This window comes from Thamnophis sirtalis, unplaced genomic scaffold, assembly GCF_051295495.1.
Source record: "Thamnophis sirtalis isolate CommonGarterSnake01/CBP01778 unplaced genomic scaffold, rThaSir2_p1.2 scaffold_6, whole genome shotgun sequence".
Lineage (NCBI taxonomy): Eukaryota > Metazoa > Chordata > Lepidosauria > Squamata > Natricidae > Thamnophis > Thamnophis sirtalis.
This window is the reverse complement of record NW_028261386.1, coordinates 25,427,016-25,447,407: the sequence shown is the minus strand read 5'-3', so window position 1 is coordinate 25,447,407 and position 20,392 is coordinate 25,427,016. Positions and strand designations below refer to the sequence as shown.

General features: G+C 37.2%; 1 protein-coding gene across 1 annotated transcript in view; it reads left to right on the top strand.

Moving 5' to 3' along the window:
- The window catches only part of ADCY3 (adenylate cyclase 3), an 82,412-nt gene that overhangs the window by 13,642 nt on the left and 48,378 nt on the right, over positions 1 to 20,392 (top strand). Inside the window, exon 3 of the mRNA XM_014073984.2 lies at positions 16,904 to 17,053. Within this exon, the coding sequence (XP_013929459.1) occupies positions 16,904 to 17,053 (150 nt within the window). The remainder of the gene's footprint in view (positions 1 to 16,903; positions 17,054 to 20,392) is intronic.

Below are 20,392 nucleotides of genomic sequence, written 5' to 3'. Positions count from 1 at the left end.
TTTTTTTGAATCTCACCACTGTAGAGAATGGTAGAAAAATGGGAGATTGTAAGCAGGAAGTGTCCCAAAGAAAGTTCGAACCAAACTCATAGATCAGAAGAGGGGAAAATGGGAAATGTGTCAAAAGAAATCCATGTCAGAAGAAATGGAAACTTAAGTCTAACTTTGTGCTTCTATTTAAGGGATAGGCAGATTTAGGATTTTTATCAAAACCTGAAAGTTTCTGATACAATTGTGGTAGGTTGCTTAACCATAAACTAAAATGAAAATATTTGGGGTGAGAGCAAGATGGAGCCATGGTGTAAATGATTTAAGGGTGGGACTAGTTACCAATTGCATCTAGGTATCATTCATATGCATGAACTCTCCATAAAATGATGTGTTTCCTGAATTCTCATGGATCAGACAAATACTAGAATAATTTGGCCAGAGGAAGCAATACATATTTCTGTTTTATAGACAAGAAAAGCTTAGTCTGGTAGGTGACTTATCACAAATCCAACCAGAAGGGAGTTTTGCATTTTCTTTTTCTTTTAAATTACTGTTTTTGCTTACTCATCAGAGGTTAATGAAGATCTACTGCAAATCATCAGAGATCTATCAATAGAGACAAATCTACCATTTTCATATTCCTGGTTAATTTTGCGAGATTGTTTTGTTCCTACCAATAAAGAGACAAGCTATTCCCCCACCCCATCATTTGTCTTTTTAATGTATTAAATTCACTAATTTAATAATTCTGGGCAACACAGTGGTTAGTTCCTGTAGCTTAGAGTTTCCTTTTTGATGCTGTATTGGCAGCCATATTCTATTGACTTTAAATTAGAAATACTAAGAAAAGGTGACTCAACTCTAACTAGTTAAACAACCAATTGTGAGAAAGACACTGGAAACATGGAGGGTGATTAGAAATATGGTTTAATGATGAACAAAACCATCAAGCACGTGTGATTCTGGATAGCTGACCACATGGAGTTAAGAGCGAGGGGTTTTCATATCTTGTCTTGGGCTTTGAACCTGAGCTTCCTATTCCTGTGTAAGAACATGTATTTCATTGGCTGTTGTAGGTCATAGCTGGCTTTGTAGGTTGTTTCAGCTCCCACATTTGGTTGAAGTTTGGCTGATGCAATGAAGGGAGTTGTTGAACAATTCCTATTGTGGCTGAGGGCTAATCCTACCTTGTTCAGAGGGAATTTGCGTATGAATAGAGCTAGCTATTTCTTTATCTCTTAAGTGCTGACATCTACTGATGGCTATTACTTTGGCTGCTTTCCAAGGGCATATTTCTCCATTTCTCATCTAGGGAAATATAAAATTCTGCCTTTGTAATATTTTTCAAAATATTTCATTCTTTTAAGAGAGGGGTGGGTGCTCATTTTCTACACATCTTCCCTCAATAGAAGAAATGAGGGGTTTTGTGTGTGGGTGTGTGTATAACTTAGTTTAAACAAAAACAAAACAACAACAAAAACAAGCAATGAAATAATGAATGAGAGAATACCTTTGGGAACAAATAGCAGTGCTAACATATTTAAAATTATTCAATAGCCAAATGGAACTAAAAGCATTTAAAACACAATTAAAATAAATCAAAGAAGAAGATAAAAGTAATGCTGCCATAAATAAAGCTCTCTCCCATACTTCTATCAGCATCTGTTAACAGGGAGATCACCAGATAAATCAGAACTTCAGCAGATTCATGCATGTGGAAGCAAGTCCTTTATAGGTAAGGTTTAGCATCCTGGACTGTCTCTGGAAACAAACGAGTAGGTGCTAGTGAGCTTAATAACAAGTCCCATGCAATATTGTTAGCAAAACACACACTAGAAGAATTTTTGTGCTGTGCAATTTCTAAGTAGTGTATGAAATCAGCTTCCTACAATCAGAACTGGTGAAACATACATTCTGTTGAAATTACAAGTGTTTAAGTTTAATGGCAATAAAAGTGAGGAGTTGTCTCTATTATTAGTCAAAATGAGGCACCTGCTATGATTTTGGGAAGTCATATAAGAGTAGAAAATCGTTACTTCATAATATGTTGTATATAATGCTTCTACATGGGAAAGGCACTTATAAAAATTTTTACAGCACAAGTTCAAATCATTTCCCCAGACTTAAGTACAATTTACTTTGTTGCTGGCTGAGGGACTATTACTCTACTGGTTGTAAGCTGATTTATGACCATAATAAAGATTTGATTTGATTTGAGCTCCACTGCTTCAATAGGCAAAATGCGTTAGTCCAGTCTTGAGAGTAAAGAGATTTTTCTAGTGAAAGAAACAATAAAAATCAGGGTACTATTTTATGAATGGTAGCAGAAAAAACAATGTGTTTTAAGGAAGGAGGATGTTGATGGTTGGAGGAGTAAAAGGCATGTACAGCATTGTCTCAGGATATATTAATGAACTGTATTAGATGCCATGGTTTGGGATGGAGTTAAAGACGGGAATTTGTGCTGATCTGGAGATCCTTATTTTTCATCATCTTCTAATAAATTTCTTTCCTAGGATTAATCTTCTTACTTACTTCTCCAGCACACTGTCCATTTCTATCTTTTGTTGAACTCATGAAAATGAGTTCAACAAAAGATAATTCACTTTTTTTTGCCATCAATTGTCAATTTGCTAAAGCATGTTGTTAGTTTGTCTCATTTTCCAATTTCATTTGGCAAAAAATTGTCATGCTTTTTAAAAAAACCTTCTTTACTGTTATTGAGTCTTGTCATCTGCATATCTCAAAATGGTAGTGATTTGATTTCCAGTTTTGATTTCCAATCTTGTGTAACAAAAGTAGAATACTGGTAAATATTTATTTACTAGAGAAGAAGTCACTCATTGGAGTTATTTCTGAATAATATGTAGATTGTACTCTGCCTTTAATCTTGAAAAATGAATATAAATCCATATTTCAAGGTAAATTACAGAGAATTGGAGTCAAAAAGCTAAAAGAGTCCAAAAACGTACATTTTAATAGCAACGAAACAAAAAGAGTCATTACCCCATCCCTCCTCTTTGATGTATCTCAGCTTGTGTTAGCCAAAGAATTTTCGTAAAGACTAATTTGTGACCTCAGATGGCATATGTTTCTCTAATATTGGTGGATGTTATTATTGGCTATGTAATGCTGTTTTTAAGTGCTATATGAATGTATATAATATACATGTTTATACAGTGGCTAGATATCCTTAAGTTGAGTAAACAGAGTATATAAAAATAAAGCTGCTATACATTTACATTAACCAACAAGTGAGAGTTTACAGCTGAAGCAAGAGAGGCACTCCACTCCCAATTTGAAATGCCTCTGGGTGACCCAGATCTTAACTGTGACTGTCTTGCAAGCTGCTTTTTGGTTTTCTCTGTGTTGATCATTTTGATGGTACAGGAAGTATCTAGCCAGGAAAACCTTGGCAACGCAGCATGCCCCAGATGGAAAAAGAGGAACATAATGTTCAGAAATAAACATTGTTTGCTGAACCACTTTATTATTATTATAATTGTTATACAAACCTTTGGAAAGTTCCCCCTAGGGAGGTAATATTAATACCTTGGGTGTATAAGCGAAGATGGCAGTTGAGGAGAGAGCAAAAGAGACAAGGGTCAGATCTGTACAGTCAGTTGGATTCCCTTATCCCAAAGTTAATTCTACTGCTTCCTCCTTCCATTCTTCTCCCCAGATTAGATCTTCCTTAGGATCCGAAACCTGTAAATTCCACAATAAAGTGAATAAAGCAGCCTGCTCCTCCCAAGGCTGAGGAAGTGATACTCAGTGTAGATGATGCTTGCACACCTGGCATCCTTCAAGAAACCTCACAATAAAAACTCTTAATGGCTACTTGCATAATGATTTCATGAGGTCACTCATATCACCAACATTCTGGATTAATGAATTTTAGCCATTAAACCCATGCCCATCGATGAAAAGCACCTAGTGACGTTCATCAAGAGCAAACTGTGCTGATCCCTGTTGTAAGGTATACTTAATAAACTGTGGAAAGTCTCAGAGGAATTCCCAGTTTGATACCGGGGTAGCCTTGTGTATATTTACACACTGTCAGCACATACTACTTTAATGTCTGTAAGCTCTGTACTAAAGAAAACTAGAGCTGTTCTCTAAAAGGCAGAGAGGGATCTCGGTTAAAGTCTTTCACTCTGTTCCATAGGATAGCTGTGAGATTTAATATGCTCTGCAATCACTGAACAATTGGGATTTTTTTAAAAAATGTTGCTTATATAGACTCATGGTAAAGTATGAATAGAATAGAATAGAATTCACAACTTCTGGAGGCAAGTTGTTCCACTGGTTAATTGTTCTGTCAGAAAATTCCTTCTTCATTCTAGGTTACTTCTGTCTTTGGTTAGTTTCCATCCATTGCTTTTTGTCCTACCCTCAGGTGCTTTGAAGAATAGCTTGACTCCCTCTTCTTTGTGGCAACCTCTGAGATACTGGAACACTGCTATCATGCCTCTGAGCATGTAAAACAATTCATTCAATTATATCAACAATTTGCCTCCAAAAGTTGTGAATGCTCCAACACTGGAAGTTTTTAAGAAGATGCTAGACAACCATTTGTCTGAAGTGTGTAGGATTTCCTGCTTACGCAGAGGGTTGGACTAGAACTCCAAGGAAGACTTATTGTATTGTATTGTATTGTATTGTATTGTATTGTATTGTATTGTATTGTATTGTATTGTATTGTATTGTATTGAATTCTATTCTATTCTATTCTATTCTATTCTATTCTATTCTATTCTCCATATTGGAAGTTTTAAAGAAGAGATTGGACAACCATTTGTCTGAAATGGTATAGGATTTCCTGCCTGAGCAGGGGGTTGGGCTAGAAGACCTCTAAGGTCTCTTCCAACTCTCCTATTCCTATTCCTATTCCAAAACCACACTGAAACTGTTCCAGGTAGCTCATTAATGATAAACAGTTTAATTCGGGCCTAAATCACATTGTTTTCCCCCAAAAAACTTTCATTCCTATGTAGCTTAAAATTCTGCCATTTTTGCTTCATAGATTTTATAACCTTTTGGGTGAGGAGCTTCCTTGCCTGTTCAGTCAAGTGTTATTCAGAGGAATTTATGTCTCTACAGATAGACAGTTCATTTAATGATTGTTTAAAGTTACAGTGGCACTGAAAAAAGTGAGGTATGACCATTTTTCACCCCTATGGCCATTGCAGCATCCCCGGGGTCACATGATCCAAATTCAGATGCTTGGCAATGGACTCATATTTATGATGCTTGCAGTGTTCCGCGGTGATATGATCGCCTTTGGTGACCTTCCAACATGCAATGTCAAATGGGGAAGCCTTGTTTACTTAACAACCGTATTGCTAATTTAACTGCAGTGATTCACTTAACAACTGTGACAAGAAAGGGTGTAAAATGGGGCAAAACTCCCTTAACAAATGTGTTACTTGGCAACATAAATTTTTGGCTCCATGGTGGTCATAAGTGAAAGACTACCCGTTTTACCATTTATGTTACATGAATGCTATATGTTTGGGATTATCAGCCGTGCTGGTCTTTTTTCCCTTTGTGTTGCTTCTCTGCTGTTGAGGTTTGTTTGTTTTCAGACACTTTGTCTCCCTGCCCTCTTTAAAGCTAATTGCTTGTGTTTAGCACAGGCAACTGAAGCCCTGAACTGTCTCCGCAGGGAGCTATCTACCTCCTGAGTCAAAAAGATGCACAATAATAACATGCAAAGCCAGTGGATGATTTTAGGACTGCTATACTTCAAATCTTCCATAGGAACAAGACCTTTTGATTTCATCACATGTCATGTGGTTCTGACAGGTATTTATTTGAGAGAAAGGGAGGAGCTGGTGTTTGGGAGCTGATGTTTTCACAGTCTTTCCAAATCACAATGGAAGACAGTTCACCGCAGGCATCTTAATGTTGTTATTTCCATGCTATATTTGCATATATGCTTTACAGAGTGTAAACTGATTTTGCAGCCTTGGGTGGCAGCATGAAGAGTTTCTACCTGGGATTCTAGATACCTGTGCCCTGCTCCCAAATTTCTTTGTTCTCAAACACAGAAGTTCACAGACGTTGTGAACACATACACAGATGTTCAGCATGTTGTGTCCACTCAACGGCAATCTGTTTAGACTTTCCTTGTTATTTTTTAAAAAATATTATTTCAGCAATTTTAGGGATATCCTCTTGTAACTGGATATTTGGATTACATAAAGCTGGGCATGCCACGAATATGTTGGTTATTTTTATATAGTACATTTACCACATTGGGTTGAAAGCTCTCTGATACAGGTAGCAGTAAAAAAGAATTGGAAATGAAGGTCCTATCCTTCCCCATTCTATATCTCCCTATATACATGGTGATATATTAGTTTGAAAAGTGACAAGTCCTTGAATGAAGATTGGGATGTTACTTTCTATGATCCTAGTCAATTCAGTGTTGGGTTGTTGAAAGTTAATGCAGCAAAGTGATTATGGTGGAATAACTAACTTTTCAAACAGGCGGTTCCATAATTGACTTGTGCATAGATCTCCTGTAATTGTGTTGTCCCACTCAAGTGCACAAACACACACACACACACACACACATAGTGGTGGGTTCCTCTCCCTGTCGCTACTGGTACACTGCTCAGGGGGCTGGGCGTTCTTTTCGCACATGGGCGCTGCGCATGCATGCACACTCCACTGCCCTTGCGACACCCAGCTGTTGTCAGAGATCGTGCAGCGCTGCACACTGTGCATGAGTGCACAGTTGGCCAGTTGCTTTAAAAACATATAAAACGCGGGCAGGCGGGCCAAACCAGCCACTGTACCAGGATGTACTGTCAGCTGCTTCCAGCTACTACCAGTACGGCTGTATCAGGCTGTATTGGCTGCAACCCACCACTGACACACACCATGGGTATAAGGAGTCTTTACTAAGGATTCCAAGCCTGAACTGTATTTCCCAGTAATTCCCTGTGTCGGCACCAGCTCAACCCCAATGAGTTCCACAGGCTACTCAAATGAAGCCGACACAAATCCTCAAGGCAAGCTAAGTCTTGTCCACTAGGCAAAGGCAAGTTCCAAAGCAAAGGCAAATCCACAGGCAAAGGCAAGGCAAAGGCAACAGTTGAAGAGACACAATCCGAAGTTCAAGGCAAGAACACACAGCAAGGAAATGAACAAGTTCCCAGCATCACCTCCATCTGTTTGCTGTGCTAAATAGCCAGTTTCTGATGCAGCCCATCAAGAAGGGTGAGGCTTTCTCCTCATGAGTAATCTGGCTGACCTTCTCCGCTCCTGCCTTTTCTCTGCCCTATGTGTTCTTGGATCTGGTGCAGAAGGCAGTTTCTCTTCCTCATCACTGACTGGTTGCAGCTGCATACTTTCCTCACCTGAAGCCTCAGGGCTGTCCTGCTGCAGCTGTGCTTCAGCCAAATCCCTCTTAGAATGGCTGCTTGGAGCCACTGACCAACTCCCTTTCAGGTGTGCTTGGGACTGATTCATCCTCCTCCAAGCTGACACCTGGAGTGGGATCTGGGTAAGCATCCCGGGGAGTCATCACACTAATCTCCTTTTTTGCACAGACTCAAAAGATTTGCTAAGTTTTAGGTCTCCGAAGATTTCTGCGATTTTTAGTCTACAATGATTACTCCTTTTAAAAATCGAGTTTAATGTGGGTCAGCCTTTCTTCTCAGAATATAGTAGAACATACAGGTTTATTCCACACTGCTTATCCCCAGATTAATGTGCTGGACTAAGGTAGTTTGAATTCAGGTCTCACTTGACCAAAATACTCTCTATATGCTCAAACTCTTTTTCTGGTTATTGCAGTGAGGATGAGGGGAGACTTTAGTGGATGCTGTTTTTGTTACTATAAGGAAGGCGGAACGTAAATGAAAAATAAATTAAAACATGCATACACATATAGTAGACATTATATAGATTTATTTTTCAAAAAATGGATGTTGTGTTCACTAAGGCAGTCTGTTCATTTTTTAAATTTTACTTTTATCTTCTTTTTTTTTAGAAGTTGGTAGTTGGTAGTTGCCCTTGACTCTTTCTGGTTCCCATCTCAAGGTCATTTTCTCTTGTCTTCTAATTTGTTTTTCACAGCAAGATTACAGTAGGAAGGCTGGCCTTAATTATTACGTGGTGAAAATGCATTAAAGTCCAGCATCCTGCTTCTCAGAGTGGCTTCTCGGAGCATCAGAATAATAGCTATTTTTACCATTGTTTTTAGCATCTGACATTCATTTAGAGATATAGTGCTTCTAAGTATTTAGCATCCACTGAGATATCATGAGCAAAGGTCATCAGCATATCTTCCTTCCTTCATTTTATAATGTGTATAATTGCCCCTTCTAAGAACTACTAGAATATTCTGGAATACCTCCAATTGTTTTCTGTTCCAGAATACTTATTTCAGGAAAATTAGCAGAATCCAGGTGGAATGACTAGATTGCTAGAGTCAGGAAGACAAATGAAACATGGTGTCCTGGCAATATCCCCCCAATACATATTTATTTCATCTCCTTATAAAACCATTCATGTTAGTGGTCATCCTCACAATAAGATTTGCAAATGATGCAACTAGACTGGTATCAGGCATTCAATCATAAACTTTCAGAAGGCCAAAGTTTAACTAGATTAAACAAAATAACAATGCATTATAGTATATCTATGATTCCTTATCTAACCTTTAGTAGTTTGAGTTGTAGCAATAAGTCATGAGATATAATGGGGACCACTGATGGATCTGGACAGTTAGAGTCTAGGTTCAAATCTTCTCAGCTATGGAACTCTTTCATATGTTCATTTGTCATAGTGTCATCGAATCATGTATGAAGTCAATCACTGAGATTTCTAAACCATGATTTATAGCTTATATATGAACTCAGATAATTATGGCTTAATCTTGAAACTATTGTTAAACAAAAAAGATGGTTTAACATGATTTATTTGAGTTTAGGGATGGGTGACTTTGAGCTAACTAGTCTTTCTGAACCCAACTTAATGCCTTCAATAATGGCAAAGCTTCTAATGTACTTGAAAAGCTCTCAAAAATTCAGGGAGCTATTCAGAGATGTAACTACCTTAAAAAGGGCCCATATCGAACTGCACAGCATAGTCAGTCATCAGGAGTTGAGCAGAAGAAATGTTTTATGATATTTTGTATATTTTTATGTCATAAAATGTTTTATAAAATCTGCCAATTTTTAATTCTTCAGGAGTTATGGATTTGCATACTGGACACATTCTGTAAGTTATCCCATTGGAAGTACCTTCGTTCACAAAATGTTGCCCTGTGATGAACTGTTTCACCCAGTTAAAGGTTATAGTCGTGAGTTTTAGTAGTAGTACCGGTATATACAGTAGAAGACCAATAGAAAGATTCCTGCTTGAAACCCTATAGAGTTATCACTGTAGTTAATACTTGACTGGACTGATAGCAGCATGGCAACTTCCTGTTTTTCTAATCTATCTCTCAGGATTGCTGGGAAATTAATACATGGGTAGGGTAAAGAACTGTGTATTAGTTCCATGAGGATATAAATAATAAATATACTGGAAGGAAACTGTTATATATGCAAATGTTAGAGGAGTGTTGAGTATGCAAATAACTGGGGGGAAGGAGTGTTATATATGCAAATGTTCCCTGTTACCAGCTCTCTGATTGGCTGGTCATTTGACAGTTGCTTTGGGCTCGAGTATAAATACCCTGACAGTTGCAGGGACGTTTTTGAATCGCTAGTCATCTCGCAATAAACATCTTACTCTCTGATTCCATGGCTCCTGCGTCTTTCCCTCAAACATATTCAACAGAAACTTTGAATGTAATCTAGTTTGTTTGCTTGCTGGATGGTAAACTTCCCTGATAGAGGCCTGCTTGAAAGTATAGAGCTTTGCTTGAAAGAGCTTTGCTTGAAAGTAGTCCACTCCTTCAGTAGCAGCAACTAAAGATAGTCCTCGACTACATTTCCACAATTGAGTCCAAAATTTATGTTGCTAAGTGAGAAATATGTTAAGTGAGTTTTGCCCCATTTTGCAACTTTTCTTGCCACATTTGTTAAGTGAATCATTGCAGTTGTTAAATTAGTAACACGATTAATAGTGCATCTGTTTTCCCCAGTGACTTTGTTTGTCAGAAGGTTTCAAAAGGTATTCACACAACCCCGAGACACTGCAACCATCATAAATGTGAGTCAGTTGTTAAGCATCCGAATGTAAATCATATGACCATGGGAATGCTGCAATGGTTATAAGTGTGAAAAATGGTCATGGGTCATTTTTTTCCAGTGCCGTTGTAACTTCAAACAGTCACTAAGTGAACTGTTGTAAGTTGAGGAGTGCCTGTATTGCTTTGCATCTGGATGCATAAAGGTTCATTGACTAATTTTTGCAGGTCAAACATTTCAAGGGATCTTTGTCAACTTTTTATGTTCTTGTTATCCATTTCCTGCAATGGTAGGCTAGCAAATAAGAAGTGATGAAATTTTCACCTGGACTGCATATCCATTGCAAGAAAAAATTGTATGATGCTAGGGAAAAAAGCATAATAGCTATCCCCCCCCCCAATTCGAAACATATTCTTTCCATTTTGGGTGTATGTATCTATATATATCACATAAACACACACACATGCACAGATTTCCGATAATAATTAATAATGTCTAGAGAGAGATGAATACAGGTTTGTTGTGGTCTGTGTTATGATATAATGATTAGGCTTTAAAATTTATCTTGAAGCCAGCACATTTTCAGTGCTTCAGAACATAGATGGTTGTCATGACAACTCCAGAGTGTTAAAAATGGCAAGTCAATGGTGAACATGCATGAGAATTATTGGTGTTGAAGATGGGGGTGGGAGGTGGAGTGGGTTTCCCTTCAGATTATTTTTAGAAATGTTTTTTCAGAGGCACTTGAATGAAAGAGTCATCTTATTTTAAAATAAATCCCAGCCTTTTAGCTTTGAGAATTCTGAAATATCTTTTGATGGATTTTATCCATCTGTTTTCTAAAGGTGTCAGGCAGAACTTCATCACATGGAGATTTTTCCTGTTTCAATTTGTAGAATTTTAAGCAATTATTAACCATTGGTTCAATAATCCTCAGTGCTGGGCTGAGCAATCATTTGGTGAGAGACACTCAAATTTAAGGATTTTAAGCAATTGCAATGGTTCACTCCATTTTTTATGGAGAAGTTGTGTCAATTGGCTAAATCTGTGTTCTCCTTTTGTAGTTATATATAGTCCTATTTTCCAGACAGACAGACAGACAGACACACACACACACACACACACACAAAATGTATGTATATATGTATGTACGTAAAAAAATAGAGCAAATAGGGATATCTGTGTATATTAATATAATGTTTGCTAACCATATGAATATGGGTGATGTAATTTTAAGACGTGCAAATATTGATAGTTCTAGCTATCTACAGGAAAATAATCTTTGGCATTCACTAGCCCAAATGGGGAGGGAAAAGTGAATTGTTTGGAATAGCAGTCCAAAATCACCATCCCTTGCAGGCCAGTCTTCATCCTACATGTTGCATATCACTGTGAGGTAAGCCTTACTACAATGTCAAAGCATCAGAAAAGAAAACAATTTTTTTTTCAACTACAGTGGGCAGATGGGAAGTGTACAAATATTCTCATTGACCAAGCTCCTAGGGAGATGTTTCCTAAATGTTTGCACCCTACAGGAGTTCCAAAACTTATAATTTCTTATTTAAAAAAGAGAGTATAAACATGAGCAATTACAGGACCGTTATTAGCCTAATAGATATTGTGGCTAAAATACAGTATCTGCCAGGTTTAACTTTGAGTAGAATCAAGAACTGGGTTGATGAAAAATGTATTCTTGCAGAAAAACAAGCAGGCTTTAGACAGAATCAATCCATTATTGACAGTCACTTTGCCTTGAACCATCTAATGACAAAATATGTCAGTAAGGGAAAACAACTGCTTGTTGCCTTTATAGGTCTTGGTGCAGCATTTGGCACAGTAAACAGAAAAACATTATGGAGGAAATTGATTCCACTTAAACTAGAAACCCAGACTGTCTAGCAACACAGACTGTTGAACATGGTTTGCTGTCTTCTATTTGGTGAGGAAAAGAAGTGGGATGTAAATGGAATAAATTGTAATATCCCTAGATGTGATCACCTTCCAAAAGTTCATGAATGGGGCCAAAAGTTAACAGCTCTTAGCTGATAGTGTGTGCCCAACATGTTTTGTTTAGAGCTTCTTTATATGGAGGTTCTAGTCAGGAAGGGTGGATTTGATTTAAATCAAGTTGATTTAAGTTGATCACGATTTAAATCCCTAGTAAAAAGGCTTGATTTAAATCAGCTCAATTTCAATCATAACTTTTTAAAGAGCAACTGCCATCTCTGTCCTGCAGCAGCTCCTCCTCTGACCGGCTGTTGACTTACTGGCAGTCCCAATATTGCAGAATGTACAGCCTCATGCTATATAACTAAGATGCATCTCATGCTGAATAAATTAAATTATTAATGTATCTTAAATATAAAACTATCTAGATAGATAGATTTTTACTCCAAAAGCATTTTATTAAAATAAATTTGATAAAAATAAATTAAAAAATCCTATTTAAATCATTACCAGTTGTGGCAAAACAGGATAGTTGGAACCAGAGGTGGTATTCAGCCGGTTTGGACCAGTTCTGGCATATCAGTAGCAAAGATTTTGAATAGTTTGGAGAATTGGCAAATACCACCTCTGGCTGGCCCCGGCCTCCCTCACCACCATTCCCTGTACCAAATTCCCTTGGGTTTTTTAGCTCAGCTGATTTGTGCAGCAGAGCAGATTGCCACACCTCAGCTGAGCCCAAGAACAGCTCAGCTCACTAGCGCTGACACCGAGGGCACTTTTCAGTGCTGCGCATGTGTGCAAAACACGCTCTCATAGAACCGGTAGGAAAAGATTTGGAATCCCCCCACTGGTTGGAAGATTCGGAAGTACCCTGGTCCATTTAAAACTGTATATGTAAATAAAAGGCTTAAAAATAGGCACCTTTTGGCAGCAGTCATCTAAGCCACACGTGGTTTGGTTCTGGACTTAAGATAGGAATCTGTTTGCTCTGTGGTTATGGGATGCTAGTTGTGTGTAAAAAGTTGCTCTCCCCAGACATCTTCTTACCCCTTGATATTCAAATATCTAGAGAAATGACAGTGCTTTTTTCTTTTCCAAAACACATTAATGAAGACCTAAGAGCAATGGCATCTGAAATGTTGCTGATGAGATATCTGGGTGTTAGTTTTTTTCTTATCTTACTGTTTTCTGTTTTGGTCTCATAGTTTCTTTTGCTTACTTAATGACAAAGTGGCATTTATACCGATCATTTTTATTGAAGGTTTAATTTTAAACCAGAGATGTACTATCAAAATCCCAAGGATTTTTTTTTTACATCTCCTCTGTAGTCCTTAGTCATTTATGCCTTAGCTATAGTCCACAAACAACTCCAGATAGTGTTACCAAATTATAACTTTCAGTGGGACAGAAGAGGAAATGTATTCATTACATGACTGAATAATAAGCATTTTAGTTGTATTTAAATTTAATTATATGGAAAATACATTATATCAGAGTTTGTATTGAGGTAGCTTTACCCTTGACTTTTTGAAATGTGATTTTCAGTACTTTAAAGGCAAAAAATTGCCAAAAAATTAGTTAGAGGCCCAGAATTCCAAGTATTCATTGCCATTTCCTGATTTCTCTGTAATAACGTTAACTTTTATTCAATGAAAGGATAATTGCTGGTACAGGAACATAGAATTATAAAGTTGGAAGGTGTCAGTAAGGCCTTTGAATTTTATCTCTTGTTGGGTGCAGGAATCGTAATTATTTGTTGGTTTTGCTGTATCTTGAATAGAAGGCTTTCAGCCTCTACTTGTACAGGACCAATGAAAAAGAACCTGTCACCTGTCTTTAGTTGAACTGCTCTTATTATTAGGACTTTGTTTCTAACATTCAATCCAACAATGCCTTCCTATAACTGAGATCTATTATTTGATATTCTGCACTCTGGAACAGTAGAAAATAAGTCCTAATGTAGGATTCTGTAGGATCTTTTCAATTATTTGTAGAATGCTATGAAGAGCCTCTCTTTCATTTTTCTTTAAAACTAAATATACCTATTACCTCTAACCTCTTTTCTTAGGATGTAGTTTCTAGTTCCCCAATCATCTTTGTTGTCTTTCTGTGAATTTTCTGTCTTTCTGTGAAGTTTCTCTTTAAGTGCGATGCCCAGAACCTAGCATGATACTTCAGCTGAGATCTTACTAAGGCAGAATAAAATGATTTATGACATTAGCTGGTTAGTAATGTGTGTTGGAATTGTCCCTAGTAAGTAACAATTGCAAATGTTGTCCTAAAAGTTTGCAACCACTCTGCCCTCTTCATAAACAGATTTTAAAAAGCATACAATCACAGAGTTGGAAGGGGCATTTAGAGCATTAGCTCAAACCTGTTGCAGATTCAGAAATTCAAATTAAAGCATCCCTGATAGATGACTGTCCACATATTTACATATGTGGGGGAAAATATTCATTTAGTTCACATGAAATTCAGACCTAATTTTAGAATGTAGCATTTTGACATTCTGGGATTCTGTTGATGTATATAATACTTTCACACACATCTTTCACATAAAATTATAACAATTTAGATAACCAAGAAAGGAGAGGGGCTGCTGCTATTGATTTCCCTCCAAATAAAGGCACCAAATGTCATTTTATACATTCCTATCTGGGGAATTGCGCATTTTTAATTTTTCCTTTTTATTTTTTGTTCCATTGCTTTAACTCCATAATTGTTTATTTTAAGAATACTGTTTTAATGGTGAGCAGCTGATCCTTTAAATCAAAGCCAGGTCTGATGTGCCCAGAAGGAGTCACCTCATCCTTTTGGTCCAATTGCATTAAAATGTTTTGCATTTAATTTTAAACACTGGTTGTATGTATTTAGAAGATCTTTTTTTGTCTTATCCACTAAAGTTGACTTTTTGTTTCAGTCCTGACTGGTTGCTTTCTATGATCTGCCTCCGCTTGGCTGAGCTACTAATTCTCAAATTTACAGTTGGTTTCCCCTGAGGGATGCGGTGGCTCAGTGGTTAAGATGCTGAGCTTGTCGATCAGAAAGGTTGGCAGTTCGGCGGTTTGAATCCCCAGTGCCGCATAACAGAGTGAAGTCCTGTTACTTGTCCCAGCTTCTGCCTAGCAGTTCAAAAGCACGTAACAATGCAAGTAAAAAAATAGGAACTACCTTTGTTGGGAAGATAACAGTGTTCCATGTGCCTTTGGCGTGCCACATGACCACGGAGACGTCTTCAGACAGCGCTGGCTCTTTGGCTTTGAAATGAAGATGAGCACCGCCTCCTAGAGTCAGGAATGACTAGCACATATATGTGAGAGGAACCTTTACCTTTCTACTTTTACCTCTGTATTTATCCAGTCCAAAATTGGGAGAGGATTTCTCTTTCAATCATTGGTTTATAACAATGGGTTGGTGGCAATAGGGACTTAATTTGCTCTTTAGCTGTAGGTGCAGGTTACCTCAGAATCTAAACATCTTCAGAAAGAACAGCTGGTTTGACCCCGAAAGGGTCTTTCTGATTATAACTCTATATTTAGAATAATCCAAAATATATTTCAGTACTGATACTAATTTGGCAATGTTAGATGTTGCTAATCCATCTACACTAAATTGTAAACATGTGCTGTACAAAATGTACCGTCATTTTGCAATTTTAGACAATTCAAATTACTCTTGCAATATTTCAGTTTGTTTAAAAATGCATTATCAATAAATTGATTAAAGTATTATATAGGTCTATGTGATTTACCTGTTAATTTCAAATAAGGATTATCCCTAGAGTGTATGGCTGTCGGGGAGGGGGGGGAATAGAGATGAAATTTATATTTCCATGTACTCGGGAGAAACATTGATGTCAAAATATAACAAACCCCAAAATCTGGAAAATTATATTCCCCCCATTTCTGTTTGATAGTCTCAGTTTAAATAAAAGAAATGTAGGTGTTTGTCCTTCCCATAAAAAATGTAATACCTTATCAGTATGCTTGAAATAACTTTAATATGTTGGCTTAGGAAAGCTCTAAAAATATTACCAATCTTGAAATGATTACTTATTTTTACAACATTTAGACTTAGTGGTATATTTAGCTTTCTGTTTATATGAATTTTAAGTTGAAGTAAGATTCTCAGATTCATAATGCCTTTTTACATAAATAGATTATTCCTATCAAGAAAGAAGATAGGGAAGAAGGCTTAATGGCTAAAGATTACAAACTTGACGGGATGCTCCATGAAATAAGTATGTATAGTGTACATTGAAAGATGTATCTGGAAGCTAAGCGTACTGTGTGACACAGTATATTGAAGAACAGTTAAGATATGCTTTCCCCAGGGAAAGACATTTTCCCCAAACCATATTCCTGTGCCTTTAGTACAGGGGTGCCAAACTCAATTTCATTGAGGACCGCATCAGGGTTATGCTTGACCTCGGGGGGAGGGGTGCAGGGGGGGGCATGGCCAGCTCAACATCACTTGGGTTGGGGGTGCCTCTGGTAGCCTGACCCTTTGCCAGCGAAAACAGGCTCCCAAACTCCCTTTTTGGCTACGATGGCCTCCTGCAACCCTCTGCCAGTGAAAACTCAAATGGATAAGAAAGGGGGCTCAATTGCCTCATCTTCCATACCTCAATATTTTGGACAAGGAATGGGCAATATATAAACCTCCAGTGTATTTCGGTATGACTAATGCAGAGGATGAATGGGAGTTGGCATTCATCAGAGTTTGGAAGGCCACCTACTCCACTTCTAGGAAAACAAAAATACTTCTCTTCTGATGACTGATAACTGTATTTTATCCCTTTTTCATTCAAGATCTTATCCAATGTTGCCATCTATCTGTGCACCATCTGTGTGGGTATCATGTCTTACTACATGGCAGACCGCAAGCACCGGAAAGCCTTCCTAGAAGCTCGGCAATCTCTGGAGGTCAAGCTCAACCTTGAGGAACAAAGTCAGCAGCAGGTAAGAATCAAAGAGTTCCATCTGCAGCTTCTATTTTGTTTCTGGCTCCTATCCACATGGACAATTCAAAACTTGATTTTAATATCTAAGAAAATCCATTTTCTTAGTTTTTGATTTCTAGATTAGTATGTAGATGCATATGAATATGCTTGGCAGAATTATTTTTGCATCAAATTTAGTGGGACCATCTCTGAGAAAGTTACTGGCCCAATTCTAGCTTACTTGTTGAGAGCCATGTTAGTTTCTATTCGGAGGATTTTGCCTCTTTCCTGGAGTTTAGAACTTCTCATTTAAGCTTGCATCTCATTGGGAGGATTCTTCCTTGTTTATACTATTATAGATTAGCTGTTTTCAGTGAAATCAAGAAAGAGGCTATGGTGACAGTGCTGTTCCCATAGCAACCCATTTCCCTCTATCTGCTACCAAAGAATAACTCTCTCCAGGCCCTCAGTAAAAATGCACTTAATAATCAAGTTATTTTCATTCAGAACAATTCCCAAAACAAAATTAGAATATGCTTTTGAAGCAGAAACTTCATGAAGATGACTAACTGAATAAAATAAATCCTCAGTTTGACAGAATATTCCTCTCACATGCAGCTTGTCTTCTCTAGTGAGCCTATGCTAAGTTAGACTCCAGTTGTGGGCTTACCATTGAATTAAGTAGAATAGATAGGATGAGCTGAACCCAACAACCTCTCTCAGATGACCCACAGAGGAAGGTTGGATTTCGGCTGAAGGTTTCTAATGTAGCTGGAAGACAAGCCATGTAGAGCTATAAAAATCAAAATTTATATTTTGAATTGTATTGAAAAAATCTATTGGTAACCAGTGCGGTACTCATAATATGGATGGAATCCTGTTAAAGAAGCCCTTACCAATCTGTAAGTGAACTGATACATTTTGGGCCAACAATAGTGTCCAAATAATTCTTCAAAAGGCAGCTCCAAGTTATATCAAAAACTGAGTTATATCTTGGCTGTTCTCAGCATTTCCAACTCATCAGTAATCTGGCTAGATAAGGAAGGCAGGAGATGTAGTCTAATAGGCTTCATCTTTAACCATAAACTGGTTACCTAGAGAGCTAAAATAAAGATATACCAAGATTTTTCTTTTTGATATAGTCTGAATCATTCATGTTTGAATTTTCTGCAGTTTAAAAAGGTTTAAGTTCCCAATTGGATAATTTTCAGGACTGTGAAATAATTCATTCATAGCTGAAAAAGTGGGTTTTGAACCTCTGATTATAATTAAAAATATTTTTTCTGACATGAACATATTTGATTTTCAGAAAAAAAACCATGTCTGTAGAGTTAGCCTTTTGTATATCAGCCATTTCCCTGTACATGCACACTCATTTGCACGCACAGAGAGAGAGAGGGGGGGGAGGGAGAGAGGGAAGGAGGGAGGGAGAGAAAGTTAATCTCACACAGAATATTGGAGACAGGAGAGAAAAATTATTTAAGATTGTACAGATGAGTTCCTTGCCTTGTCCTGCATTAATGTTGGCAACAACATTTTTCCTGTGACTATGAGTAATAGTGGTAAAATTTAGGGTGGGTGAAACCTGAAAGCTGAAAGCTCTTTTGCAAAAGGGTAGGTCTTTTGTTGGTCTGTTGTAAACATACAGCAAAATTACGGTATGTCCTAAAACCTACTGCACTGTATTGAACCACATTAAAAATACTGCAAACTGATACCAGTTTGAAATGTTGCTTCCCAACATACAGCACAATATTTTTTTCAAGGACATGACAGATGATAGGCTTGTGTTGCCTCCAGTGCAACAAAACAAAATAAAACCCTATAAGATACCTTTATCAATTTTTGTTAGGTCTACAGTACAGGGACAAAATTAGTCTTCCACTTCTGTTTTTCTACTAAAGCCTTCCATCCTTTTTCTTCTCCCCCTCCCTTTTATTGTAACATGATAAGTCTAGATATATTATATTATTTCATTGCTGATTATAATGCAGTGATGTTTATATAATATGATTAAAAAATTAGCATTCTATTTTTTAAAATAGAGCAAAATATTAAATTTTAAAAGATAACAGTAAAAGTTATGTCAGTATTAATTGCCAGGATGTCAGTGCTACAAGGATATATAAAATATATATTGAATATAAAATAAAAATCCACTGCAATTCACATTAAAGTATTAATTTTATGAGAATAGTTTCAACGTTGAACTTAATATTTAAAAAATTGTATTGGTACTTTTATTTGTAGGTGTGTATCAGAGGTGGTTTTCAGCAGGTTCTTACCAGTTCTGGAGAACCAGTAGTGGAAATTTTGAGTAGTTCGGAGAACCGGTAAATACCACCTCTGACTGGCCCCGTCCCCATCTATTTTCTGCGTCCCGAGTCCCAGCTGATTGGGAGGAAATGGGGATTTTGCAGTAATATTCCCCTGGAGTGGAGAGGGAATGAAGATTTTATAGTATCCTTCCCCTGCCACGCCCATCAAGCCATGCCATACCCACCAAGCCACACCCACAGAACTGATAGTAAAAAATTTTTGAGTCCCACGACTGGTGTGTATGTATGTTGATAAAAAGAAATAAAAGCTAGATGAAACAAATTTAATAAAAGTTAAAATACTAAAAAGTAGGGTAAAACAGAAAGAGTTTTTTTAAAAAAAATATTAATTTCCTGTTTTTATACATGTTAATTTGCAATATTTGTAAACATTCAGGCTCTCTTAAAAGCCAGACTATAAGTTGTTATATTTATCGTATTTCTTGATATGTTGTATGCAAGGGAAACAATTCTGCTTAAATTTATTTAAACTTCCATTGTGTTGATATACTGTTAGTTTTCCCATTGCTGCGCATTCTTCAGGTTTAAGTTCCCAATTTGATAATTTTCCTGACTGTATTTTTGTGTTAGAATGGATTTCCAGGAGGGAGGACAAAGATACAGTGAAATTTAGATAGTTTGTTTGGGAAAAAGAGGGTCAAGTTAGCTCATTCATAGAAATTCTTAGATTATATTTTTAATGATGAAAGCTTAGTTTTGCAAGATTTCTCTGTATAGGTGAGAAACAATAAAGGAAACTGCTTAAAAGTATCTCTGCAAGTCTTCCATGGTTTTTGGAACCTGACAGTTTTTTTCCAGTGTTGAGCAAAATTTATCCTTGGTATATTAAACATAGATCTCATTAAATTATGGCATTTCTTGTTATTGTTGTCCCCAATTTGGGTCTGAGCCTGGTGCCGAAGCCAATGATGGACACCAGACACGAAGTGCAGGTTTTCTGATTGCTTTTTATTGGAGTGCTGCAAGAAAAAGGGTTCCTGGTCAAAAGACCAAGAACAAATGATTAAGTGAGCTTTATA